Genomic DNA, 27,736 nt, shown 5'->3' on the forward strand with positions numbered 1-27,736 from the left:
CTTATGTATATGGATTTATAATAACTGAATCACCAGAGGTAGAATTACAAAAAAGTCCTACTAAAAGGCATTTAATCAATTTTATGATGGACTCTTCCCACCTCCATCACACATTCATGAACTCCTTTTCAGATTGTACAGTTACATCCCTCAATTTGACCAGTCATGGCCCTCAGCAGTCATCATATGAGCATATGTAAGTATCAAAAGTACTATTAAATTAGTAGCAGTGACTATTTAAAGGGGAGGAGAAAAGAGAGCAGGAACCAAGAATGGAGGATGGAAAATCTAAGAGACTCTAAACCCTACATTAATAGTTGTGGAGAAGAGCTGAGGAAGGCTAAACCTGCTTAATTACAAAACCTATTTGAAATTGGTTCTTTAGCTGTTTCATGTATTCTTGTAAGAAATAGCATTCTTGCTGCCCCTATAGGAGTTTCAAGTGTGGCTGCTGTGTCACATTGTAGCAGAGAGGGGAGAGGCTATTTCTACGTCAGTGCTCTGACCTGTGAACATCTGAATGATTATTAGGCTGACACTCCAGAGGGAGGGGTGGGCGAGAAATAGCAATCTTGATGGCATAAAAGATACGTTTTTAATGAAGGACCAGATAATAATGATAATAATATTAGAATAATTCAGGAGTTACCTGTGAGTTTTTATGAAAGCATTATATGAGAAAATACATGTTTCAATTAAAAACAGTTCTTGTAGTAAATATATGAAAATTCTAAATTGTAAGAAAATATTTTATTTTTATCAGTTTTAACTGGGTTAGTCAGTATTAGTAAAATAATGTGTGCCCTACCTTTTTACAGGATCTTAGGTTGGATAAAATTTATTGGTATTCTTTCATTTGTGGATTTTATAATTCTCTGGATATACTTAAAACTGTATTCTATATCTGTTGCAGTCAGGTTCACATTGCTGGCCAAAATCACCTGACCAAGAGCAGCTTTTGGGAAAAAATGGGTTTATTTTAGCTTACAGGCTCGAGGGGAAGCTCCAAGATAGCAAGGGAAAACAATGGCATGAGCAGAGGGTGGACAGTAGCAACAGGAGAGTGTGCCAAACACTGGCATGGAGAAACTGGCTATAACATACATGAGCCTGCCCCCAACAATACACTGCCTCCAGGAGGCTTTAATTTCCAATTGCCATCAGCTGGAGAGACTAGCGCTCAGAATACCTAAGTTTATGGGAGGCACCCGAATCAAACCACCACACTATCCTTTTTTTTAAGCTGCTTTTTTATTATTTGACATAGTATAGTGTACCATGTACTTAATCAGTTATAGTAAGCCTGTTCCTACATACCAACTTTCTGACTGATAGTTTGAATGTAACATGTTCACCATAGGCCCATGTGTTTGAATGCTAAGATTTAAGAGCCTTTAAAGGGAGAGCTTTGCTAGAAGAAGCATCCACTGGAAGACAAGTTTTAAGATGTTATAGCTGGCTCCACGTGCACTTCTCACTGCTTCTTGGCCCTGCTCAGGACTGCCATCTCTTCCTGACCATGGTGAATCTACCCTTCAAAACTTTAAGCTGAGTTAAATATTTTTCCCTATATAAGCTGCTTTTGATCAGGTATTTTGTCCGAATAATGAGAAAGTAATTGATAGAGCAAATTGGTACTGAGAGCTGGAGCCATTGCTACAATAATCCTGATCATATGGATCATAGGCTTTTGGAACTGGTTTGTGGAAGAATTTGGAACTTTGGGCTAGGGAAGACTTACCGTGATGTAAGCAGAGCTTACTGGACCATTCTGATGGGAGTGTGAAAGTCCAGAAGGCTGAGAGAAATGTAGACTATGGAGGCTTGACTCATGAGATTTCAGCTATCAGTAACTGGGCTAGAAGCAGTTTGTGTGCTCTTCTGGCAAAGAATATGGCTGCATTCTGCCTGTACTCTGAAACTTGAGGAAAACTGAGTGAAAAGTAATAGACTAGAAGAAATTCCGAGGCAGAGTTGCATCGAGTCTGTGTTATGACTTCTCTTAGTTGATTTTACTCAGATCGTCAATGAAAAGGGCAAAATACACTGCAGGAAGTTATGAAAAAAATGTGAAGTTCAGCACTGAAAGAAATGTGAGCAAGTTTAAAGTCCAGGGTATGTAGACTACAACCACTTGGGCTGTAATTGGTAAAGAAATTAACTCCATTACAGAGAAGCCTACTACTCTGTACCGCAATAGAAAGATCCCCTGAGGACAAGACCAAACCCAGTGAAGGCTCACGGAGTAAGAGGAGGAATTCTTTTGAAAGAAAAGACCTAAAGGGAGAATGCATGAGTTCCCTGTTCCCCAAGGCCAACATGGAGAGGCTGTTAGAATTAGTTTATAGCCAGGATTCATCCTGATCTGGTAGCAGAACTTGGCAGCAGCCCCCACATGGTACTAGTTTGGAGGTATGAAAAGTGTAGGATGGAGGGAGTTCTAGAATATTGAACCACAGTTGCATGAAGTTGCTAAGGCCAGACAGTGTATGACAGGATCAGAATCCTTGCAAAGGCACCTGAGAGGTACTGCTTGAAGCTGTGCAAATGAACCCTTAAGTAGCAGTAAAGATCCCAGAATGTTGGACATGCCAGGACCATAGGATGTCCACCAAGGAAAGCTGCAGGTTCAAGGCAGAACTATGTACTTTGGAGCCCAGGCACTTTTCATCACAAATCCCAGATACCATAGTACAACTATAGGATTTGGTGGTCCAGTCTTCCTTTCTCTGTTCTGTATTTGTTGGAAATAGTGACTTGTGTTTTATTTTTACAAGGCTCACAGTTATGAGCCTATGGGGACAGAATATGGTAGATTGAATGTACAATGCCCCCATAGGCTTCTGGGTTTGAATTCTTGGTTCCCCAGCTGGTGGTAATTTGGGAAGATTGTAGGACTTCTGGGAAGAGGATGCTTTCTGGAGGAAGTATGTAATGGGGATGGGGGCTGGACTTTGAGGCTTATAGTCATATACCGAGGAGCTCACTCTTGCTGCTTTCTTCCTACAGCTGACAAGTGACTGTGTGAGCCAGCTTTGTAACTTACTGCATGCTTCCCTGCTATGATGAACCTTCTCACAGCTAGAAGCCAAAACAAACTTTTTCTTTCCATAAGCTGCTTCTAATCAGATGTTTTGTCCCAGCAACATGGGTGATGGTCATCAGGCTTGTATAGTATATTTGCCACCTTTCTTTTTTCTGGGACAAAATACCTGACAAAAGCAATTCAGGGAAACATCCTCTCAAAACATTAAGCCAAGTGAAACTTTTTTCCTTCCATAAGCTGCACGCTTGGGTATTTTGTTCCAACACAGAAAGGAACTGATAGTTTTATTTACTTAACTAATGGAGAGTGAGGAAAATAAGGGTGATTTTCTGTATATGTTGGAAATATGCGACTTATGTTTTGTTTTTACAGGGCTCACAGTTATGAGAGTTCCTTGAGTCTCAGATGAGATTTTATGAGATTTTGGACTTTTGAACAGAATTGAAACTGTTAAAAGACTATGGGGACTTTTTTTTCGAGGTAGGGTCTTGCTCTAGCCAAGGCTGACCTGGAATTCACTATGTAGTCTCAGGGTTGCCTCAAGCTCAGAGCAGTCCTCCTACCTCTGCCTTCTGAGTGTATATATCTCCAACATATACAGGAAGTGGTTGAGCATTACTGCACTAAAAAGTGTATTGAAGCAATCAGAACAGTGTACTAGCTAACATATAAACTAATACTACTAAAGAATGTTTATATAGGCTATTCAAATATGAGAAACATTGTTGTCCATGGTCTGATTTCTTTTTTTTCTAACTAGTGGATAAGTTGTGTGAATTTTGAACAGAAAGTAAACACAAGGTTATCTAATTTGCATAGGAGTTATAGATCTGAAAATAACTCATTTTGTTTCAGCATAGCAAGAAATAGATTTGATTATTAGCCTGTGGCATGGATTTAGCTCATGACTTAATAAAGAGGGTTTTTTGTTTGTTTGTGTGTTTTTCTTTTACTCATCATATTATAACATCCATCTGAAAGAAATGAAAGTCTAGACAATTCTTTGTTGGGTAATATTTTTTTGGTTCATTGTAAATTATCTTACAGTGCTAGCCCTTTTCTGCTGAATATCAATGGTCATTTAAATATGTTAAAATAATTAAACATTCCTTCCAATTTTAAAAGCAATCCTCAAATTCTGCCACCTTCGTTGAGAAGTGCTGTCTTAAATGTACTAGAGTGTGGAATAATTCTGTAACTTTTGTAATCATGCATTGGTTAAATTTAATGAAAATGGCTTATTTCAGACTTTTGAAGTTAAAATAGTTGTTTTGATATGTTCTTATTTTTTCTAGTAAAATGAATGAAAATAAATCTGATGGCTCGCAGAACCTTTGTAAGTAATTGTATTTAAACTATTTTTATTTTGATAAATCTTTTTAGAATGCTGCTCAACCAATAGCAGTGAATTTTCTGATGCTTAGGTCATATGTTCATGTCCTGATGTATAATATTGATTATATTCAGTTTCAAAAACTAAATTTGCTATCAGAGGAGAATTTACCAAGTGTATTTGTATACTGTATATAATTTGATCAGTTTGAATCCACATAAAACAGTATTATTTATTTTTAATTTTTCACTTACAAACATGAAAATGCAGGTGAGAGAACAGCATAATCAATGTGTAAAAGTTGAACATGAACAGGACAATTTCTAAATTGACAGCAGTTTTCCCAAATGGACGCCTAGTTGTTGTTTTCTCATTTTTATAAACCATCTGTATTGCCTTGCTGCCCTAAAAAATAAGGAATCTGAATTGTTACTTCTACCACCAATAAAGTTATTTGAAAATTCCCTTTAAAATATTGTACATAATATTCTATATCTTAATTATCATTTTTTGAGTTATCTGTTAAATCCACCTTACTTTAGATGTGGACCTTTGCTTCTAAACCCGTTTCTTGTTTCTACCTCCTGAGTAGTATCCGTCAGTCATGCTAATAGTTCTGAAATGTTTGTAATTTATTTAGTATTGTTACATGTTTCCCAAATACACCTGACTTGACTTGACTTAAATTTTCAGAAGCTTAATGCTTCCATTTTTATTTATATGAATGTGCTTTAGGAAGAAACTTTCATGCTATAATAGAAACCACTAGCATTTTCTGGAGTAGAAGTATTCTTAATAAATATAATGAAGTCAGAACAGTTGTACTGAATTTTAGATGATACAAATAATACAAAAGTAATTTGCTTATAAAAGTAAATGTTTAAATCCTAGTGTATTCTACATGCAGGTCCCTGTATTGATTTATTTAATATATAGGTTTCATGTGCCTAAAAATCAGCTAGCAGTCAAAGTTTAAGTGTTCTCCTGTTTTGCATATGTCTATGGGCACATGACCCTTTTAAGTTCTCCAGATGTGGGACCTTTCAAAATCCTTATTCGCATATCCACTTTGCCAACCTCTTCTTTTTTAGTTTTTAGTGTGTTAGCTGCTTGCAGCTGTTATCTTCTGTTTCAGATAGTATATTTGTCCTAATCCTTTGATAATTTCTTAAAGAATGTTCTTAAGATTTTTGGCAACTTAATCATTGGTATGGTAGGAAAATGGGAGTTTGGGGGTCCCCTAGCCTATCTTTTTCATTGATGTTACCACTCAAATTGCCATTTCAATTTTATAATGGAGTTCATCACTGTGGGTTGATGAAAACTATAAAGTCACATTAATGTTTTAGAAGTAGGTATTGGTAATTTTATGTTAGTGAAGCTATGTGATATTATTTACTCCCAAAGAATTTAGCACATCAGAAGAGCACCATAGTTATAGATTATTTTGAAGTTTTTTTTTTTAAATTTTTATTTGAGAGCGACACACATAGAGAGAAAGACAGGTAGAGGGAGAGAGAGAGAATGGGCGCGCCAGGGCTTCCAGCCTCTGCAAACGAACTCCAGATGCGTGTGCCCTCTTGTGCATCTGGCTAACGTGGGACCTGGGGAACCGAGCCTCGAACAGGGGTCCTTAGGCTTCACAGGCAAGCGCTTAACCGCTAAGCCATCTCTCCAGCCCTATTTTGAAGTTTTAGAATGTATTTTTTAACCTATTTACTCTTCACCTTTAGTTTGTGTTTTCTGTCGAAAAGATGATGACTGTCCCAACAAATACGGAGAAAAAAAAACCAATGAGACATGGAATCTCACAGTACATTACTATTGTTTGGTGAGTGTAATTTATGATTCTAAAATTAAAGTGTTTTAGGGAAGAGAAATTAGTTGATTCTAACTACTAAGAATTAGGTAAATTATTTAACTTTTGAATCATTTTATTTGTTTGGACTAAAAGTATAAATGTTTGGCTGCTTTTTCAATCCCTTGCTCATTTAATTGTTATTTGTGAATCTATGCACTATGCTCTGTGCAAGGAAAGGACTGTGGGTCTCCATATGGTATGAGAAGAGGCGATGTTCATAATTTAATAATCATAAAATGTTCATAATTTCACTTTAAAGATAACAACATTATATTACTTGCCTAGATTTCTAAAAGGTCAGGTATGGATCCTAATTTGCAAGCTAAGATTTGTTACTTGTAGTCCACATTGTTTTCAGAATTCAGACTTACTTAAGACAGTTCAGCTATGATGTTAGAAAGAGATTTTTCTAAATAATCACACACTTGCTGACCTAAATTTCAGTCTAGATATGCCTTTTAGAATCCTCAATTAGAAAGATTTAAAGATAGCATGAAATAGTACTGATAATATTGTCTTCGTAGTTACTTCTTTACATTGCTTTTTTCTCTTCATGTTTGTTTTTCTTGGCCTTTCCCACCCACCTACTTCTCTTCATTTCTTCCTTCCTTATTCCCTCTCTCCCTCCTCACTTTCCTCACTTCTTTCCTTTCTATAATACTTTTAGAATTGAGTTTCCAGTGTCTTCAAAGTCAAATTTTTATGAGTTGCCTCTTATTTCACTATACACAATAATAATTAGGGCTTGGAAGGTGGCCAAGTGGATAAAGTACTTGCCATACAGTCATTAGTACTTGAGTTCAGATCATCAGAACTCAGTAAAGCTCATGTCATAGCACTAGCACCTATACTTCCAGTGAATTTAGAGAGAAAGGAGAATCTCTTAGAAGCTGGCAGGCCAGGTGTTCTGGCAAATGTAATGGTGACCAAAGACCCTTCTTCAAGGTGGAAGGTGAGGAAGGACTGACACCCAGAGTTGTCCAGGCCTCCCACATGTGCTGTGGTTTATGCACACTGACATTCTACATATATGAACATACACAGCAAAACCAAAAATTATTTTAGATAGGGGCCTAAAGTTTAAGTTATTTTATGTGTTATTAGGATGTGTACTCAAGATATATTTTAACCTAGTTTTTAGTTTGTTTTCTAATTGAGAATATTTTCACAGCTAATGTCAAGTGGAATTTGGCAAAGAGGTAAAGAAGAGGAAGGAATGTATGGCTTCCTGGAAGAAGACATCAGGAAGGAAGTAAATAGAGCATCTAAACTGGTAAATTTTTTCATGGCACAAAATTCACAAGTATTGTTAACATTGGCTTAAAGTCTCTGATCAGTTTCTGTGCTACAAATTTATGGCTCTAGTTTTTTTTTATTTTAAATCTTATTTATTGTATCCAGTAGTAGAGACAATTATTAATATTTTAAAAACTCAAAAACAGCATAGTAAACTTGGCTTCTTTTCCCCACAAAAAAGGAAATATATTTTAGTAAAGGAAAATTTTTAATTATTATTATACATCAGTTGGTTGTTGTAGTTTATAGTTCTGTAAAATATGCCACTAGCAAAAGTAATTAACACCAATTGATTAGTACATAAATGAAAATGATTTACAATGGTATGATAAGGAAGTAACAAAAACTTCAGTAAACACCATTTTAAAGTAATTTTCAAACTGAAAAACCACTAAGGTAAAATATATCCCTAAGAACTGGAGCCCAGTATTATATAGTATTTCTATACTTACAAAGATATAACAACATCATGCAGTAGTTACTGCAGTAACAGCAAATTAAAGGTTGTAATAATGTAACTTAAATACCCCTTCCCTCATTGACATAGTAGCTTCTTATTCCTTAAACAAAACTCTGCTCTTCATGGAGGAAAGATGAAATCTTCTCATCAGAAGGCACAAACTTTCTCAGTTGATTGGCATCAAAGTGTTGTCATCATCCTTGTCATCTTGTTCTAAAGGTTTCAATTCCATGTTTTCTGTGTTAGTGTGCAAGACTCCATATCTTCTAGTCTTTTGGTTTCTTCTCATCCTGATGGTCCTGCCCACAAAGTACACCAGCACTGTGCTGCTCACCGCTATCAACCAGCACCCTCTGGTCATGGGTTTGTTGCCACCCTTGAAAACTTCCCTGACCTTCCCCATGAAGCCATTGCCCTCGGGCCAGGCCCAGGGCTGCTGCCATTGCCATTCTCAGCAAGGAGGCCCTGCAGCTTTAGCCTGAGAATGAGTGGTCCAGGTGGCTGGACGGTCTTGGAGCCTAGTGGCAGTTGCGACAGCACAGCCCTGGCCCCAGGTGCAGCAGCAGCAGCGCCACGGGCACCAGGAGACAGAGGAGACAACAGCAGTCATTTGGGGCCGACATTGTCCCCATACCAGGGCAACCAAGCTGGCCATCATATCCCACACCCAGGCAGCCAAGCCAGTCATGGTGCCTCCCGGGCTCTGTGGCTTGTTTTGTTCCAATACATTTTTTTGTCAAATGTAGTTGAGTTGTTTTGCTTTTTTTTTTTTTTTTAACCTTCAAGATAGGGTCTCACTCTAGCCCAGGCTGTCCTAGAATTCACTATATAGTTTCAGGGTGGCCTTGAACTCAAGGTGATCCTAATTCTGCCTTCTGAGTGCAGGGATTAAAGATGTGTACCATCATACCCAGCAATAGTAAATTTTAATACAGCATTTTATATGTTTGCAAACGAGTTTAGCTGACCTGAATTATAAGTAACTTGTGATAATACTGATTTCACTTCCTTCTTGTTTGAGTGCTCATTTTGGCAGCACATACACTAAAAAATTGGAACAATACAAAAAGATTAGCGTGGCCTCTGTACAAGGATGGCATGCAAATTTATGAAGCATTCCATATGTAAAAAAAAAAGTATGAGCCGGGCGTGGTGGCGCATGCCTTTAATCCCATCACTCGGGAGACAGAAGTAGGAGGATTGCCATAAGTTCAAGGCCACCCTGAGACTCCATAGTGAATTCCAGGTCAGCCTGGGCTAGAGTGAGACCCTACCTCGAAAAACCAAAAAAATACAAAATAAAAAATAAAATAAAATACTCATTACAAAAAGTATGTATCATTTGAATCACTTTTATTTATTTTTGAACTTAACTAGCTTCCTTGTGGAATTTTCATTTCTTTTTTTCTCATTTGTTTATTTGCAGGGAGGGAGGGAGGGAGAGGGAAAGAGGTAGAGAAAAGAATGGAAACGCCAGGGCCTCATGCCCTTGCATGTGAACTCCAGACACATGTGCCACTTTATGTATCTGGCTTTATGGCATTACTGGGGAATCGAACCCAAGCCATCGGGTTTTTCAAGTAAGCACCTTTTAACTGCTGAGCCATCTCTCCAGCCCCATTATGGCATTTTCATGCATCATTATTTATTTCCTTCTCCTTGATTCCCTGATCCCTCTTGTTGATCCCTTTTCCTTTTCCATAGCCTTCCTCCCATTTTCATGACGTGTGTGTGTACATACACACACACATTAAAATTTTGGGTCCATATGTAAGAGAAAATATGCTGTAGTATATCTTTCTGAGTCTAACTTATTTCATCTAACATGATTTTTCCAGTTGTATTCCTCTTTCTGCAAATGTCATGTTTATTTTTCTTGATAACGGAATAAAATTGCACCAAATATCTACATACCACATTTTCTTTATTCATCTACTATGGACATCTAAACTGGTTACATCTCTTAGCTGTTGTGAATAGTGGCAATAAACATATATGGTATCACTTTTACATTAGAATTGCGACTGTTGCAGTGAGGTTCACATTGCTGGCAGAAATCACCCAACCAAGAGCAGCTTGTGGGAAAAGGGGTTTGTTTTGGCTTATACACTTGAGGGGAAGCTCCATGATGGCAAGGGAAAACAATGGCATGAGCAGAGAGTAGATATCCCCTGACCAACATCAGGTGGACAACAGGAACAGGAAAATGTGCCAAACAGTGGCAAGGGGAAACTGGCTATAATACCCATAAGCCCACCCTCAACAATACACTGCCTCCAGGAGGCATTAATTCCCAAATCTCCATCATCTGGGAACCTAGGATCCACCTAAGTTTATAGGGGACACCCGAGTCAAACCACCATAGTGACCATAGTTCAGTCTGCTAATCTATAAACCTTTAATCCTTGAGTTAGCTCAGCTATGTGCTTTTTAATTCTTGAACCTACTTGCTGAGATGGGAATGTAGGTCAAAATGGACTGCTAAGTTTTTGTCTCCATAACTCATGTAACCCTTCTATGTGTATCTTCTGTATATATCCCAAGCTCTAACTCCTTGCTATTCTGTTATTTTTTTTATTTTTTAATCTTTTATATGATCACATGATACTATGATATATGCCATGAAAGAACTATATAGGTCTCCATATGGTCTGAATAATACTTTGCATATGAAAACTTGAAAGTGGGTGAGTTCTGTTTAGGGAATATGATTCTGGAAGTGTTGATTTCCATAGTAGAACAAGCAGTTTGGAGGGTGAGAGAAATTATACTGAAGCGAAGAAGAGCATTACCTCATTAAGCTTCAAGAAGCAAAGAAAGTTTGCCTTAAATGCCGAGAATCTTCTGACTTGATAGCTAGTTAAAATACGGAAAAGTCCTGTGATTCAGGTGCCAAAGTCTTGAGATGGTGGATTGATTTAGTAGCAGATATTAGGAGGCTGTGTGAAGGTAAAACAGTGGTCTGAAATCTCCACCAGAGAACTAAAATAATGTCCTGTTGTCTCTTGGCAGCCACAGCTTCCTTAACTTCATCCTGTGCCAAGTTGGAAAACTAAGGAGGGTGAGAAATCAGATTCATTCAAGAAGGTCTATAAGGGAAGTTTAAAGAATCATTTATTTCAGCTGAGGCAAAGAAGTAGAAACAGTTATTTTTTTAAGATGTCACAGAGGCAGGAGAGTTGATGGTAAAGTAGAGAACCTAGGGTACAAGGAAAATGTTGGGTGAAAGGTTAGCATAAATCTAAGAATCACGTGAAGATGTTTATATTAAAATTCCTTTACCTCCTAACAATAATAATAAGCTTATAATAAAAGGTGGCCTCCATCCTTAGCCAGGCTTGGAGCTTCTTGTTTTGTTAAACTATCCAAATCCTCACTGAGTACATTCTCAACCTTTGAGACTATCTTGATCCTAACAGAGAAGTCTCATCTTTCTCTCTTGTTTTAAAACCTTAAACTAGAATTTCTATGTTAGTTCACTGGGAGAGTCAGGTTAGCCAGTAATTTCTAGGACCTGGATGATCATTGAGGAGTTGGCAGGAAGACTTAATTCTTGAATCAGTGACCATTTTAATGGTCCTCTTAAGGGTTCTGAGGTGTTTTAGGTACACCTCTGTATTATAATTATTGTATTTCTATTTATATACTACTGCTATGTTTAAGTTCGTGGCATGATATTTAGTCATATTCTGTAGGTCTTCCATGACAAATTAGAGAAATGTATTTTCTCCCAATTGTATAGACCAAAAGTTCTAAAATGTGTTATCAGAAAAGTTGGCCATGATAGAGGCTTTGAAGGAGAATATATTGTGGTAGCTGCTGGTAATGATCCTTGGTTAGTGGCAGAACAACCCCAATCTCAGCTTTTCTTTATATGGTCTCATATTTCTGAGTGTCTGTTTTAGCGCTTTATTTATTTATTTGAGAGAGAGATAGAACATATATATGGATGGGTATACCAAGGCCTCTATCTAGCAACTGCAAATGAACTCCAGATGCATGTGCTACCTCTTGCATTTTTTAAACCTGGGTCCTTGTGCTTCACAGGCAAGCGCCTTAACTGCTAAGCCATCTCTCCAGCTTTGAGTGTCTGTTTTAAATCTGCCCTTTTCACTTATGAAGATACCAGTCATAGGATTTAGAACAGCCTATGTCCAGGATGATCTTACCTTGAGATCTTTAACTTTATATCTGCAAAGACTATTTCCATATAAATTCACTTTATAGATACTGGGAATTGGGGCTGAATGGATCCTCTTGGAGACCACTATCTTACCAACCACTGCTATCTCATAACACCTTTTCATTTTGGTTAAGCTAGAGTAATCTGAGCCATTTTTTATAAAGTAACCTTTAGTATTTTCCTGTTCTTGTTATTTCCTAATTTTTGTGCTTTCTGATGAGATTTCAATTCTCATATTTAGCTATTATGTATACAAACCACTCAGTTTAAAGTATTGTAGCATATGGAAAAGAAAGGGTCTTCTTTATAGTGGTACATTTTGTCTCTTTAGTTTGTTTCTGGGTTGAACAGTTTTTAAAGGATATTTCTTTATTGTCAGTGAAGTTGTTATAATGAAAATTATTTAAGTCTCTCCATAAGGAATATTCATTAATACTTGGTTTATATAGTATTACATTTTTTTATATTGTGCCTCTGTTTCCCTATTTCTTTTAGAAATGTTTTGTTTGCAAAAAAAATGGCGCTTCAATTGGATGTGTTGTACCTCAGTGTAAACGAAGTTACCATTTCCCGTGTGGACTTCAGAAAGAATGTATTTTCCAGTTTACTGGCAATTTTGCGTGAGTTACTTAACTGTTATATATGAAATGTGAATGTCAGCTGGACATGACTTTTTTAGTGGTGGTGCATGCCTTTAATCCCAGCACTCAGGAGGCAGAGGTGGGAGGATCATCATGAATTCGAGGCCACCCTGAGACTACATAGTGAATTCCAGGTCAGCCTGAGTTCCCTACCTCGAACCCCCCCCCAAAAAAAGAAATGTGAATGTTAAATAACAGTGAAAAGTAGACACCCCAAAATTGTAATTCTTAGGTAAATTATTTTTTAAAGCTGAACTGAGTTTACATACACATAAGAAAAGACATATATAAGAAATTCACATGTGTCTTTCTATAGAATTAATCAGTCTGATGAAACTTGAAAGTTGCAAGCTGGACGTGGTGGTGCACACCTTTAATCCCAGCACTCAGGAGGCAGAGATGGGAGGATCTCAGTGATTTGGGGGCAACCCTGATATAACAGTGGATTCCAGGTTAGCCTGGGCTAGAGTTTAAAAAAACTACTCTAGAAAATATAAACAAAAGTATAATAGGTTAGGAGCATATTATTATCTGTAGTTTATGATATTTGATTAAAACTTTTAGGCATTAAGGGCCAAAGAGATGGCTTAGTGGTTAAGGCACTTGCCTGTGATGCCTAAGGACTCAGGTTCCATTCCCCACATAAAGCCAGATGCACAAGGTGGCACATGCGTCTGTAGTTTGCTTGCAGTTTCTGGTGGCCCTGGTGTGCCCATTCTCTCCTTTTTCTGCCTCTTTCTCTCCTCTCACTAATAAATAGAACATTTTCAAAAATTTAGGTGTAAGTTCTTGCCTCCTTAAATTTTATTTAATGCTGAGTATAATAGCATGTACAATAACATTCAGCATCTCATACTGTTGAGCACAAGAGTATATCTGCTCCTTTGCTAACAGTATTACCAGTATCAGTTATTGATATTCTGTGTGAGGTAAGTCTTATCACCATAATGTTTATATCTTGAAGCTCATAACTTTCCTTGACAATAGATTGTGGAACCATAGTGCCAGTGTCGAATTTAGTTAATTAATGAGATAGAACTATTTGAATTTTTCTCTTAAATATTTGAATTAAAATATTAGCCTAGTTGTGTTTTTCACTTCATTAGGTATTTTATGTAAACAATTTACATTTTTAGGTCATTTTGTGGGAAACATCGACCTGTTCAAGTAATTGCAGCTAAGAAGTTTAGAGACTCTTTACCATGTACCATTTGTTTGGAATGTATTGATCCTATTCCTACTTATAGCATAATAAGAAGTCCTTGTTGTAAGAATGCTTGGTTTCACAGAGATTGTGTACAGGTAAGACATGCTTTGTAAGCTTTCTCTCAATGATAGAAAATTTATTGCTTGCTGATTTGAATTTAGAGAAAATTTACATGTAAATTAGTACTTACAACTACTTGTAACTTTACAGTAACTTTAAGTTGACTTTGCACATACTTTCATATAAGATTTAATCTAAGTCTAATCCTGGTATACAGTTAACATTTTTAGTAAATGGAGGTTCAGCTTTTACTGTATGTTTATAATATTCTAATTTATGTGTAACATTTTATTTTGTACCTGAAATTTTTATTTGTATTCAGAATGGGTAAAAACAGATTTTAATTCCTTAATTCCAGTTATATATTTAAGTTAGAAAGTCAGGAAATGGTAACTTTGGTAATAAGCTGTTTAAACATTAAAAGGGTAATAAAAATCCTTTTTTAAAAAAATGAGCTAAGTGTACTAGCAAGTACCTATTATCCTAACACTCCAGAGGCCAAGGCAGAAGAATCACAAGTCCATTATCAGCATTAAGTTATATGTATATCAAAACCTTGTCTCAATTTTACTGTGATCTACTCTTTATCATATTTCCTTTTTCAGAATAATTGTTTATATAAAACTCATATCTGATTCTTCAATAACTTGATTATTATAAAATGTATCCTTGAAGCCAGGAATTTTATTTGAATAATTTTATTGGAAACTTTGAGATGTGAACATACTGCAAATTGGTCATATTCCCATTGGGTTATGTGTCATTTTTGTAAAATATATTTTGAGAGAGAGAAAGAGGCAAGAGGCAGACAGAGAGGGAGAGAATGGGCACACCAGGGCCTCCAGCCACTGGAAGCAAACTCCAGATGCATGTGCCCTCTTATGCATCTGGCTTACCCAAAAGAGAGTCAAACCAGGATCTTTTGGCTTTGCAGGCAAACACCTTAACCACTAAGCCATCTCTCCAACCCACAGACAGGGATTTTAATTCTCGGTGTAGAGTGCTTGTCTCGTGTGCATGAGGCCCTGGGTTCAGAACCTACACTGCAAACAAATACAAATATTTGGAAGATTCTTGAATATTTTGAAATGATCCCAACTCTTGATGATGTCAAATATATCTTATATGTGTGTGTGAATGTTCTATTGGTTATAACAGAACACCTAATAACAAAGATTTACGTAAGTTTAAAATTACTGGTTGTGAATTTTCTTGTATTTCAATAAAGACTTAAAAGGCCACACACCTTTAATACCAGCACTTGGGAGGCAGAAATAGGAGGATTCCCATGAGTTTGAGGCCACTCTGAGACTACATAATGAATTCCAAGTCATTTTGAGCTAGTGCATAAAACCCTACCTTGAAAAACCAAAAGAAAAAGCAACAACAACAAAAAAAAATGCTAACTGTAGTCAAAGGAGTAAAGGTTGGTTGATTTCAGTGTTTTGTATAAGCTTATTGGGACTATTCAGTTAGTGGAAGAGTGCTTGTGTAATAGGCACAAAAGTCCTATTTTCTTCAATCCTCAGTAATGCAAAAACAAAACTAACAACATTACTACTAAAAAAATTTAAATTCACTTAAAATCACAGCAACATGTACACCCCACTGTAGAATTCCTGGAAGTTGAATCTACATCATTTTATATTTCTACTTTTGGTACATAACATAATGCTTGGCATGTATAAAGTAGTACTCATTTAATTCAAAAGATTCATGTTACTAGGTTTTTTTTAGATTAGGGACTGCTAATAGGTTTATAGTTTCCTATATCTTTCTGAGTATCCTCTGTCTGTGGCATCCTTTTTATATTTGTTCCATAGTACTGAGAATAAACACATTGTATCTTCCTTTTTGGGAAAGAAAAGTGAGTTATTACATTAAAAATAAACCACTGACATTCTTTTCTAGATGAAATAACTCAAGAGTTTCAACATTTTTCATCATAGTGTAGAGGACAACACATTACTTAAGAACAGAAATTGGCTGGGTGTGTTGGCACAAGCCTTTTATCACAGTACTTCGGAGGTAGAGCTAGGAAGATTGCTGTGAGTTCGAGGCCACCCTGAGACTACATAGTGAATTCCAGATCCGCCTGAGCTACAGAGCGAAACCCTACCTCAAATAACCAAAAAAGAGGGGCCAGGGTGGCTGCAGAAATGGTTTAGTAGTTAAGGTGCTTGCCTGCAAAGCCTAAGGACCCAGGTTCGATTCCTCAATACCCACGCAAGCCAGATACACAAGGTGGCGCATGTGTCTGGAGTTCATTTGCAGTGGGTCTAGGCCCTGGTGTGCCCGTTGTATTTCTGTTGGCTTTATCTCTCCCTCCCTCCCTCCCTCCCTCCCTCCCTCCCTCCCTCCCTCCCTCCCTCCCTCTAAATAAATAAATAAATAATTTGGAAAAAAATTTCAAAAACTTAATAATAAAGAACAAACTGTGTTAGGTGTCAGAGGCTGAGAATTGCATGTGGGTGATAACAGTAATGCCAAGAATTTTCTGTCCATGAGATTTTTTTTTTTTTTTAACCATGAAGCAGCTTTCCAGATTTTAAAAGTTTTGAGAACTAGTGGTATAGAAAGTATCTTCATGATAATATTAAGTGAAAATGGCACATGTTCTATTTGTTCTATAATTCATAACCTGTTATAAGTTAACATTGTTAATAGATTTTTCCATTTTCTACTGTAGGTTCAAGCGATAAATGCAGGAGTGTTTTTCTTTAGGTGTACAATATGCAATAATAGTGACATCTTTCAGAAAGAGATGTTGAGAATGGGAATTCATATTCCTGAAAAGTGAGTAACATTTAGCCTTTTGACCAACAACCAAAATAAGCTTCTTTAAATGCAGGATTTAATAATACTAGAAACAATCATTTATGTCTGATGAGTGATTATGGATAGGTAGATGCTTCTAGTGTCTGTCTCTCCCAGATTGTTAGCTCTCAGACAGCAGGAACTCATTACTTTGTTCATCTCTTAGTTCCTTAGATGAGTTCAATTTTGATTGATTTAGGCAATATCTTCAATGTCAGGCATTTATAAAAAGAAGAATCAAAATAGGTTTAAAATGAGAAGAATAATTTTATTAATGCTTTAAGATGAGAAATTCAAAGTAATGGTAAAAAAATTTAAAAATTGTATCCCAGTGGGTTGGGGATGTAGCTTAGTGGTAGATTGTCTAGCAAACACAACGCAAATGAAATATTAGGAAAATACAGATTAAAGATTAATTTTTCACTTAGTTTTTGAAAATTCACTATCACGTAACAAAATGGATTTGTGCATCAAAAATAATACCTTAACAAGGACAACTTATTATCCGTGTTCCTGTTGCTAATCCTTTTGTTTAATATTTTAGTCAACATATGTTTTATATCTTGCTTTATTTGTAGAGATGCATCATGGGAGTTAGAAGAAAATGCTTATCAAGAGCTTTTGCAGAGCCACGAACATTGTGATGTTCGAAGATGTCATTGCAAAAAAGGGCGAGACTATAATGAGCCCAATAGGTATTTCTCAAAGTTGAATTGTGCTAATTTCCATATTTACGCTTTATGTGAGAAAGTATGTTGTCTAGTTAGGATGTTTAAAGTTTTTTAAGTTGAGATTTAGTATATTTAAGTGTGTAGGTACTATTTGTAGAGAAATTTTTGAAGTCCAGTGTACTTGTAACATATTTCTCTGGTCAGTTTTCGTTAGGGCTTATATTCTAGAACTACCACTAGGCACATATGGCTATTGAGTCTTTAAAATATAGCTATTCTAGTTTGAAGAGGTGCTATAAATGTAAATTACACACAAAATGCTTAATTTCCCAGAGCTCTTATAATAAAATATTAAAGACTAGGTGGTTTTACATAACAGAAGTTCATTTTGTTAGTCTCCTTCAAGAATGCAGTGTAGTGAGTATGGGTTCTTCAGAAGCCTTGCTCCTTCACCTGGACTGCTGCTTCCTACATGGATCTTTTCATGGTATCCCCCCTGTGTTGTGTTGTCTACGTCTTAATCACTTTATAAAACTAAATTATGGGCTGGAGGGATGGCTTAACCATGAAGGTGTTTGCCTGCAAAGCCAAAGGACTGAGGTTCGATTCCCCAGGACCCACGTAAGCCAGATGCACAAAGTGGCACATGCATCTGGAGTTCCCTTGCAGTGGCTGGAGGCCCTGGCACACCCATTCTGTCTCTCTCTCTGACTCTCTCAAAATAAATAAATAAATAAATTACTATTCCTTTTATAAAATCTTCTTTAGTATACTTAGGCTTAGAGAGCAGGCCAGAATATCATCTTTTCTGAGAAGCCTTGATTTTTTTAAGAAAATGACTTAGCTATATTAACTCCTAGTTTGTGAAACATTAACTGCAGTTTGGAGAACTTTGAAAGATTCCCTAAGCAGCTCTTTGTATTCTTGACTCCCCATTCCTTTACTATGCTGGTTACTCTAAAGTTTGCATGAATAAGATTTAATGTGATTTTAAAAAATCCTTCAAGGGCAGTAATCTTGTTTAAGATATTAAGAGTTATTGTTGTTTCTTTGGTACTGAGGATTGAACTAGTCCTTCACACATGCTAAGCAACCACTCACACTGAATGCATAGGTGTCCAGTTATATGTACTCTTGCCTTTGTTACTTGGTCTAGTATCTGATTATTATTCATGTCTTACGTTTCCCTCAAGGATTAAGATAATGCATATAGATTTCTCAGAAGCAATACATTTACAGATGATGATATTTTCTAAATTCATTTTATGCTCTTCCTGTATATCAGATCTCCATTAGTAGTTATAAAATCCCCTTTTTCTGCAACTTTTTTTCTTTTTTTGAGATTGTTAACTTTTTTTTACCTTTCTGTTGGGACGCGGATGTCTTGCTTTGTGGTTGTATTCTCTCTCATCCAGGTAAAATGTAGTATTGGTGGAAAGCAGTTTGGTATAGTGGCTAGGAGCATGATTCTAAAGCCAGGCAAACAGATTTGGAAATAGCCCCAAAGTATAACCAGTCTAAGCTTAATTAGAGAAATTAACCTGTACTTATAGTTCCTCTTCTGAAATAGTGAGTGAAACAGAGAATCTTTGTAACTTGTAAAATTGTAAGGATTAACTTTTCATGTAAAGTATGAGAAGATGCCCTCGTGTGAAATAAGCACTCTTTAACTGTCATCTTTCTCCTTTTAATTGGGCAACCTGACTTGGCACCCAAGAGAACTATATCTTGTTTCTTTACAAAGAGGATGGTATGCTCATACCCATTCAGTGGAAGGTGCCTATGTACTGTCACATATCAAAGGTCATAATGGGGAAACATGGTCAGAGCACCAAAGATTAGAAAGAATGTGAAGATGAATACCTTAGACATGGTTGAGTGTCAGAACAAGCTTATTTTTTAGATATTGCATACCTTGAAATTGACTGAAAGTTTCTTCCATATTAAACACACTGATGCAGTTTTCTTGTAAACAGTTCTCCAAATGTAAAGGAAAATTGAGTTTTTCCTTAATCATAAACCTTTATGATTTTTATATTCTTTGAATGTGTGTGTGCGTCTGCATTAGTTTAGGTTTCCAAGTTAGGAAAATTGGTTACAAGTATATTCAGTGAAAGAGAAAAAAGAAAAAGCTTTAAGACTATAGATATGGGTGGCAAAAATCTATAATCTCAGCACTTGAGAGGATGTGGTAGGAGAAACATGAGCTCACAGCTAGTCTGAGGTACATAGTTCTATAACAGACCCTGTCTAAAACAGTCAGTCAATCAACACTTTTGTAAACTGTGTAGTACTGAATACATAATAAGCTTCCTTCCCTTTGGTAAAAGAGTTGGCTGTGTGTGTATGGCAGAGGGCAGGGTCTGTGGCATGGCTGGTAAATGGAACTAGATTAAGTCAATAACAGAACATAAGCATATACTTTTCTTTATGTCCTCAGCAAATGGGAAATAAAGCGCTGTCAGTGTTGTGGTTCTAGTGGAACACATTTAGCCTGTTCCTCACTACGAACATGGGAACAAAATTGGGAGTGTTTGGAATGTAGAGGTATTATCTACAATTCAGGTAATAGTTTGCAATTTTGAATAAAATTGTTTTTACTTAAGTGCATATTATTAAAAAGGTTTTGCCTGTATTTCTATTAAGCTAACACTGCCATTTAAATTTGTAGATTTCCAAAAGGCCCCAAAACATGCATTAACAAGCTCCATTAATATGGCAATTACTGATTGTTTATTGGAAGAGTCATCACCTAAGTTACCCAGACAGTCACCTGGAGCTCAGCGTAAAGAACTACTAAGGTGTGTATTTTGAATTTTAGAAATATAGAAAATTATGACATATCGCTCACACATAGCATATTAGTTATTATCCAGTAGTTTAGAGGAGTGTTTGCAAATAGTGAGACCCAACTTGTGACCTGAAATCATTGAATAGGAGAAGAAAATGAGGTGCCTTGGGCATGGTATTACATACCCAATGAGTTCAAGGCTTTCCTTGATTACATAATGCGTTTGGGGCCAGCCTGGACTACACGAGATGACCCTGTTATAGAGGGAGGGAGAGAGAGAAGAAAGAAGGGAGGAGTAGGGAGAGGACAAAGATAAGAAGGAGAACATAGATAATGTGGTGGTTTGAATTTACAATGTCCCCCATAGGCTCATGTGTTTTGAATACTTGGTCCTCCACTGGTGGCAATTTGGGGAAGTTAATACAGCCTTTGAGAGGTGTACCATTAAGAACAGACCTTGAAGTTTATTAGTCTAGCCCATTGAGTGTTTAGAGCCAACTATTCAGATACTTCTTTGCTGCTGCTGCTGCTGCGTGACAGTGTAAACATACTTCCTGCTTGTGTTATGCTTTCCTTACCATGATGAAACTTCCCTTCAAACTGTAAGCAGCCGGGTTTGGTGACACATGCCTTTAATCCCAGTACCTGCGAGGCAGAGGTAGGAGGATCTAGGAGGATTGTTGTGAGTTCAAGGCTACCCTGAGACTATATAGTGAATTCCAGATCAGCCTGGACCAGAGTGAGACCTAAACCAAAAGAAAAAAAAAACTAAGCAGAGATAAATCCTTCCTCCCAAGGTTAAGTGTTTTGTCTCAATAACTAGAAGGTAACTGCTACAGGAAACAAAAAATCAAATTACATTAAGCTTGAAGAATGATATCACTTTATTTTTCTTTAATTATGTACTAACTTAAGACCGTTCTGGAAAATGTCTTAAAATTTTGATTACAGAGTAAGAGGAAATTCAGATATCAAGCATACCATTTCCCTTTTTAAAAAGTAGAGTCCAGGTGGGCATGCTACCACATAACTTTAATTCCAACTCTCAGTAGGTAAAGGTAGTAGGATCATTGTGAGTTCAAGGCCAGTTTGGGACTACAAAATGAGTTCCAAGTCAGCCTGGGCTCGAGTGAGACACTACCTTGAAAACTACAACACAAAAGTAGAGTCCTGTTTGACATGAAGGTTGTTTATTATAGGGTATTATAATTGTTGCTTATTATAATCACTGCCAGTGTCAGGAGTCTTATCAGTTTTTCTCCTTGAAAAGTTTAAGATTGACCAGTAAATATTGTACTGATTCCATAAGATTTTAAAATAAATTCTTTTTAAAGAATTTTTTCTTTTTGATATATTTATGTATATGTTGTATATATGGTGCGTGTGATGTATGCACGTGTGTGTGTGTGCTTGCATGTGCATGTGTGCCAATATATGTATCTCATGGGTATAGGTGCAGAGGGTATCAAGTGTCCTTTCCTATCACTCTCTGCCCTATTTCCCTGAGATAGTCTCTCACTGAACCTGGAGTTCCTCTGGAGTTTGGTTAGACTAGCTTAAAAGGGTGCCCTACCAATCATCCTGTCTCCATCCCAACCCCCCCCCCCCACATACAAACTGGCAGTATAGGAATGCAGGGCCATGCCTAGCTTTTTACACAGGTGCTGGGGAGAGTTTGAACTTCTGACTCTTAAAACCTTAATTCACTGAATTAGTCACATTTGAGATAACCATTTGGCAATGTACTTGTAAATAATTCTGAGATCACAGAAGTATGAAATGAGGAATCCAGAAGTTTAAAGTAGGTAATCAGATAAATGTTTTGATTCCAGTATCAGCAAGTATCCTTTGTGATGAAAGTTGGAAAAGAAGCTTGTTTTTTGTTTTTTTAACCTTTTCTTATATTTGTATAATTGCTGTTTCACATATAGTACTTTAAAGTGATACACTCTGTTTAAATTTGTGTTTTATAGGCAAGACAGCAAACTTAGGAGAGACATTTCAACAATATTGATAGAGTTAGGATTCCAAATTAAAAGAAAAACTAAAAAATTATTTGTCAACAAGGGCAATCTGTGGAAGAGTGCCTTAGATGGATTCAGAAATCAAAACTTTAATCCTTCATATACAATTGAAGTTTGGTATGTCAATGAAAATGATAATTTTAGAAGAGAGCATCCTGGTTCAAAGCAAGAATTTTTCAGTCTCTTAATACAGCATCTTGAGAACTCATCATTGTTTGAAGGATCCATCTCAAAGAACTTGTCTTTAAACTCACAAGGTAATTGTTTATTTACTTTTATTTACTGTATACTGAAGATAGCATGTGCAGACAAAAAATACATAGCTGGTAGGATTAATACTCATTATCTATAGCTGAGAGAAATGATTTAATAATAGCGCGAAAAGTGATATTTTTAAAAGTGAATCCTATGGTGAAACATTAAAAACATACTTTATAGCGATAACCTTAAGTGATTTTACACTGAACTATAAACGTACTTGAAATTTATATTTCTGTGAATTTCATTTGATTAAAATTTCCAGCTGTAGCCAAGTGTGGTGGCACATGCCTTTAATCCTAAAACTTGGGAGGCAGAGATAGGAGGATTGCCATGAGTTCAAGGCCACCCTGAGACTACATAGTGAATTCCAGGTCAGCCTGAGCTAGAGTGAGTCCCTACCTCAAACAAACAAACAAACAAAAAATCCAGCTGTGTGATAGATGAGTATTTGGACTCTTCTTCTTTTTTTTTTTAATTTATGAAAGAGAGATAGAGAATTGGCTCACCAGGGCCTCTAGCCACTACAAATACACTCCAGACACATGCATGTGCCACCTTGTACATCTGGTTTACACAGGTTCTGGGGAGTTGAACATAGGATTACTTAAGCTTTGCAGGCAAGCACCTTTACTGCTAAGCCATCTCTCCAGTCTCATTTTTAATATTTTTTAAATGTATATTTTGCACATTTCTTTACAATGTTGAATTTGTATTAGCTTAGTTTTCTAGTTTGTGAATAATATTTTTATGTTATTAAGAGGTGCTGAGGATCAAACCCCAGCACCCACATAAGTGGTCTTCATGATTGTGTGGCAAGCTTTTGATCAACTGAGTCATCTCTCCTGCCCAAATCTAAGTAAATTTTTAAATGTACTTAGCCTACACATTTTTTTTAATTATTTGCAAGCAGATAGAAGAGATGGAGAAGGGCATGCCAGGGTCTCTAGCCACTGTAAACAAATTCCACATATACATGTCAGTTTGTGCATCTGGTCTTATATGGGTACTGGGGAATCGAACATGGGTCCTTGGGCTTTGCAGGCAGGTGCCGTAACTGTTGAGCCATGTCTCCAGCCCCTTGTAATAGTTTTTATATGTGGGTTTTTTGTGTTTGTTTGTTTGTTTGTTTGTTTGTTTGTTTGTTTGTTTTTGGTCTTTAAGTAAAGGCTTAATTTGATTAAAAAAGTGGATATTTCTGTTCTGAGAAACTTGTTGCACTTTTTCAATCGCAGGAAAATTGAAAGTGTGCAACGGCTTCATCCATTTGAATTTCCTTTTGTTTTCTTTTTTGCTAGAACTTCTTGATTGGCGAAGTTTAGTATTAGCTCTGTATAGTTCTTAAATTAAAACAAAAAACCTCTTGGTAATAATAATGCAAGGTCGCTTTGCCATAAGAGTATACAGGAGCTTAAATCCCAAAATCTGAATTCAAGTTTGTGCACATCTACTTAGTAGCTTTTATGTTCTTTGATTGATTATACTACCTGGAAGTAAGTTTCTTCATCTATTATCTGTAGCTATTAATAATGTTATTGTTAAAGAGATGTTATCATAAGTGGAGGACCATACATATTGCTTAATAATAAATGTTTTGTTTAATAGAAATATAAAGGAAAAATCTTTCTGGACCATCACAGTTGTTAGAACATTTTTAAAACAGCTGTGAGTGTATTGTAAGGTAGCTTCCACTGTTGGAATTTATTTCAGTCTCTTTGAAAGATAATTGAATGATTTGCTTCAACAGCCTTAAAAGAATATTCATACCTGAAGTGTTACAGCCTTTTTAGAATTTATCTAGCAGATTTTCTGGCTTATGCTGGAAAACCCTTTAAAAAAAAAAAAAAAGAATGTCCATACCCTTTGACCCACTAATACAACATGTATAGGACTCTATCCTTATCAAATCATGTATTAAAAAAACATGAAGTTGATGTTGACTGTCACATTATGTCTCGTATAGTTAGAAATGTCACTCATCTGGGATAGCCAGCAATAAGGCAGTGTTTTCCATTATAGTGTATTCTTTCTGTTACCTGTAGATTTTACTAATTTTGAATAGTATAAGAAAAAATTTAAGTATGTAGAAAAAAGGTAGATGTCAAATATTCATTTACCGACAGAAATGTACCAAAGAATTTACAGTTACATATTGGGGTAGGAGTATATTTTCCAGTGGTAGGTATTTTTCAGTGATTTTTCTGTATTTAGATTTCTTCTACAATAGGTTATTTATATCCAAAAATATATTTTAAGTAGATTTTTAGATGATGTCTACATAAAGGTAGTAGTTTCTAATTGATTACTACTGTGTAAAAAACTTGATTTATTGTTTATTTTATTTGAGGGGGGTGGGAGAAAGAGGCAGGTAGAGAGAATGGGTGTGCCAGGACCTCTAGGTGCTGTAAACGAACTCCAGACACATGCACCATCCTGCACATCTGACTTTTGTGGGTACTAGGGAATTGAACCTGGGTCCTTAGGCTTCATAGGCAAGTGCCTTAACCACTAAGCCATCTCTCCAGCTCCATGATTATTATTCTTAAGTTTGTCCAATGTTTAAATTATAAACATATTCATTTAAACTGATGGTTATCTTAAAAGAAATATATTTAGGGCTGGAGAGATAGCTCATTGGTTAAGGCACTCGCCTACAAAGCCTAACGACTCGGGTTCGATTCCCCAGTGCCCACATAAAGCCAGATATACAAAATGGTGCTTGTGTCTTGAGGTTGTTTACAGTGGCAAAAGGCCCTAGTACATCCTTTCTTGCTCTCTCTTTGTCTCTCTCTGCTTGCAAATAAATAAATAAACTATTTTTAAAAGAAATATATTTAATTTATTTTGATTTATGTTTACAGCTCTGAAAGAAAATCTTTATTATGAAGCTGGCAAAATGCTTGCTATTTCTTTAGTTCATGGTGGTCCTTCACCTGGTTTCTTTTCTAAAACTTTGTTTAACTGCCTTGCTTATGGACCAGAAAATACCCAACCAATTTTGGATGATGTTTCTGACTTTGATGTGGCACAAATTATAATCAGGGTAAGAAACATACCTATTTATTAAAATCTGCTATGTATGTATTTTCATATCAATATCTGATCTTCAGTAGAACAGTAAAACTATTGATTGGTTAGAATATTTATGCTTACCATTGGAGTTCAGAACCAATTTCATTTCAGAAACTGATATAGCTGGGCATAGATTCATTGGTAATCCCACTTCCAAAGAGGCTGAGGATAGTTTGGGCTACATAGTGAAACCTTAGTGCAAAAAACAAAAGATAGCTGGAGATAATTGTGGTAGTATTAATGTCGATTGAGCAAGTGTGTGTGTCTATGAAATAGTACTTGGGGTTGTGTCAAAGTAGCCAGGACTAGCTGGATTTATCCACCTTGCTGAGACAATATGAGGTAAGTGCCTTAGAACATCATAAAGAGCAGATGATGTGTACCTTCCTGCAGAGAGGTAAATCCTAAAGACAGGAAGGAAGTGAGTTACCAGTCAGAATTTCTTCCATATGGAAATAAGGTCTTCCTGCTTCCACCTAAAAATAGTTGCCAAGAAATGCCAGGCATGGTGGGGTGTGCCTACAGAGAGAGGAGAATTCCTGTACATTGCTGGCCAGCCATTCTAGCTTGGTGATCTCCAGGCTAATGAGAGACCCCGTTCCTCTGGAATACCTTGGGTTGTCCTCTGGCCTCCATAAACAGATGCACCAATGCACCATACAAACACACACTCACACATAAGCAAAAATAAAGTTACCGTTTATAGACCACTTCAAATAGACCTTGTGCTGAGTAAGGCCTTCGTGACCCCACCGTGAACACCATAACCTGACTAAGAAGGGCCCTCAGGATAATGGGAGCAAGGATAAAAGAGTAAACCTGTTATATATTAAATAAATTTTTTTAAAACTGGACCTTAGCTGGGCATGTGGCACGCGGCTTTAATCCCAGCACTTGGGAGGCAGAGGTAGGAGGATTGCCGTGAGTTCGAGGCCACCCTGAGACCACATGGTGAATTCCAAGTCAGCCTGGGCTAGAGTGAGACCCTACCTCAAAAAAAAAAAAAAAAAAAAACTGGACCTTGTACTATATATGTCTCATGTATAAACTCATATGTCATAACCCCAAGTAGATAGCTGTTAGTGCTTACATGTTTTTATATTATTTCTGATTTGGAAACTGAAGCAGCATACCTGGGCTCAGAAGTGAGATTTTAGTTGAAACAGTTGTGTGACTTAGATCATCTTAAGCCTCAGATTCTAAAATTCACAAAATTATGCAAGTATGAGTATGTTATAACAGTACTAATATTTGGCTCAAAACAGTTGCTCTTAAAATCATGTTTGTTGTGCTTACTTGTTTGTTTCTTCTGAGATAGGGTTTCAGTTATCTCAGGCTCTCCTGGAACTCTTGTTTTTCTTTTTTAAAGGTAGTTTTATTGAGCCAAGTGTGGTGGTGCATAGCTTTAATCCCAGCACTCAGGAGGCAGAGGTAGAAGCATCACTTTGAGTTCAAGGCCAGCCTGGGACTATAGAGTAAGTTCTAAGAGACCCTACCTCAAAAAAAAAAAAAAAAAAAAAAAAACCCAGGCATGGTGGCACATGCCTTTAATCCTAACAATCAGGAGGCAGAGGCAGGGGGATCACTGTGAGTTTGAGGCTACCCTGAGACTACATAGTGAATTCCAGGTCAGCCTGGGCCGGAGACCCTCAGGGAAAAAAAAAATTATACTTGAAAGAGAATGAGTATGGGCATCCCAGAACCTCCTGCTACTGCAGACTCCAGACACATGTGCCATGTTGTGCATCTGCCTTTATGTGGATACTGGGGAATTGAACCCAGGCCATTAGGATTTTTGCAAGCAAGCACCTTTAACCACTGAGCCATCTCTCCAGCCTTTTCCTGGAACTTTTTTTCCCCCCGAGGTAGCCTTTCATTCTAGCCCAGACTGACCTGGAAGAATTGTCAAACTCACGACGATTCTTCTACCTCTGCTTCCCAAGTGCTGAGATTAAAGGTATGTGTCATCACACCCAGCTGTTTATTGTTGTTATTGTTTAGAAACTTTTTAAAAAA

General features: G+C 36.7%; 1 protein-coding gene and 3 non-coding genes across 4 annotated transcripts in view; all 4 read left to right on the top strand.

Moving 5' to 3' along the window:
• The window catches only part of G2e3 (G2/M-phase specific E3 ubiquitin protein ligase), a 46,561-nt gene that overhangs the window by 7,487 nt on the left and 11,338 nt on the right, over positions 1-27,736 (top strand). Inside the window, exons 2-12 of the mRNA XM_045154504.1 lie at positions 4,342-4,382; positions 6,113-6,210; positions 7,412-7,513; positions 12,675-12,799; positions 13,957-14,122; positions 16,777-16,883; positions 17,483-17,599; positions 20,016-20,140; positions 20,247-20,376; positions 22,340-22,647; positions 25,510-25,691. Coding sequence (XP_045010439.1) covers positions 4,346-4,382; positions 6,113-6,210; positions 7,412-7,513; positions 12,675-12,799; positions 13,957-14,122; positions 16,777-16,883; positions 17,483-17,599; positions 20,016-20,140; positions 20,247-20,376; positions 22,340-22,647; positions 25,510-25,691 — 1,497 coding nt within the window. The 5' untranslated portion in view covers positions 4,342-4,345. The remainder of the gene's footprint in view (positions 1-4,341; positions 4,383-6,112; positions 6,211-7,411; positions 7,514-12,674; positions 12,800-13,956; positions 14,123-16,776; positions 16,884-17,482; positions 17,600-20,015; positions 20,141-20,246; positions 20,377-22,339; positions 22,648-25,509; positions 25,692-27,736) is intronic.
• On the top strand, positions 421-540 carry LOC123462651. The gene has a single exon (XR_006638435.1). It is a non-coding gene; the product is annotated as a small nucleolar RNA SNORA17 (small nucleolar RNA).
• Positions 9,017-9,124, top strand: LOC123462529. Its single transcript, XR_006638342.1, has one exon. It is a non-coding gene; the product is annotated as a U6 spliceosomal RNA (small nuclear RNA).
• On the top strand, positions 24,419-24,480 carry LOC123462576. Its single transcript, XR_006638374.1, has one exon. It is a non-coding gene; the product is annotated as a U7 small nuclear RNA (small nuclear RNA).

This window comes from Jaculus jaculus, chromosome 7, assembly GCF_020740685.1.
Source record: "Jaculus jaculus isolate mJacJac1 chromosome 7, mJacJac1.mat.Y.cur, whole genome shotgun sequence".
In the NCBI taxonomy this organism is placed as follows: Eukaryota; Metazoa; Chordata; class Mammalia; order Rodentia; family Dipodidae; genus Jaculus; species Jaculus jaculus.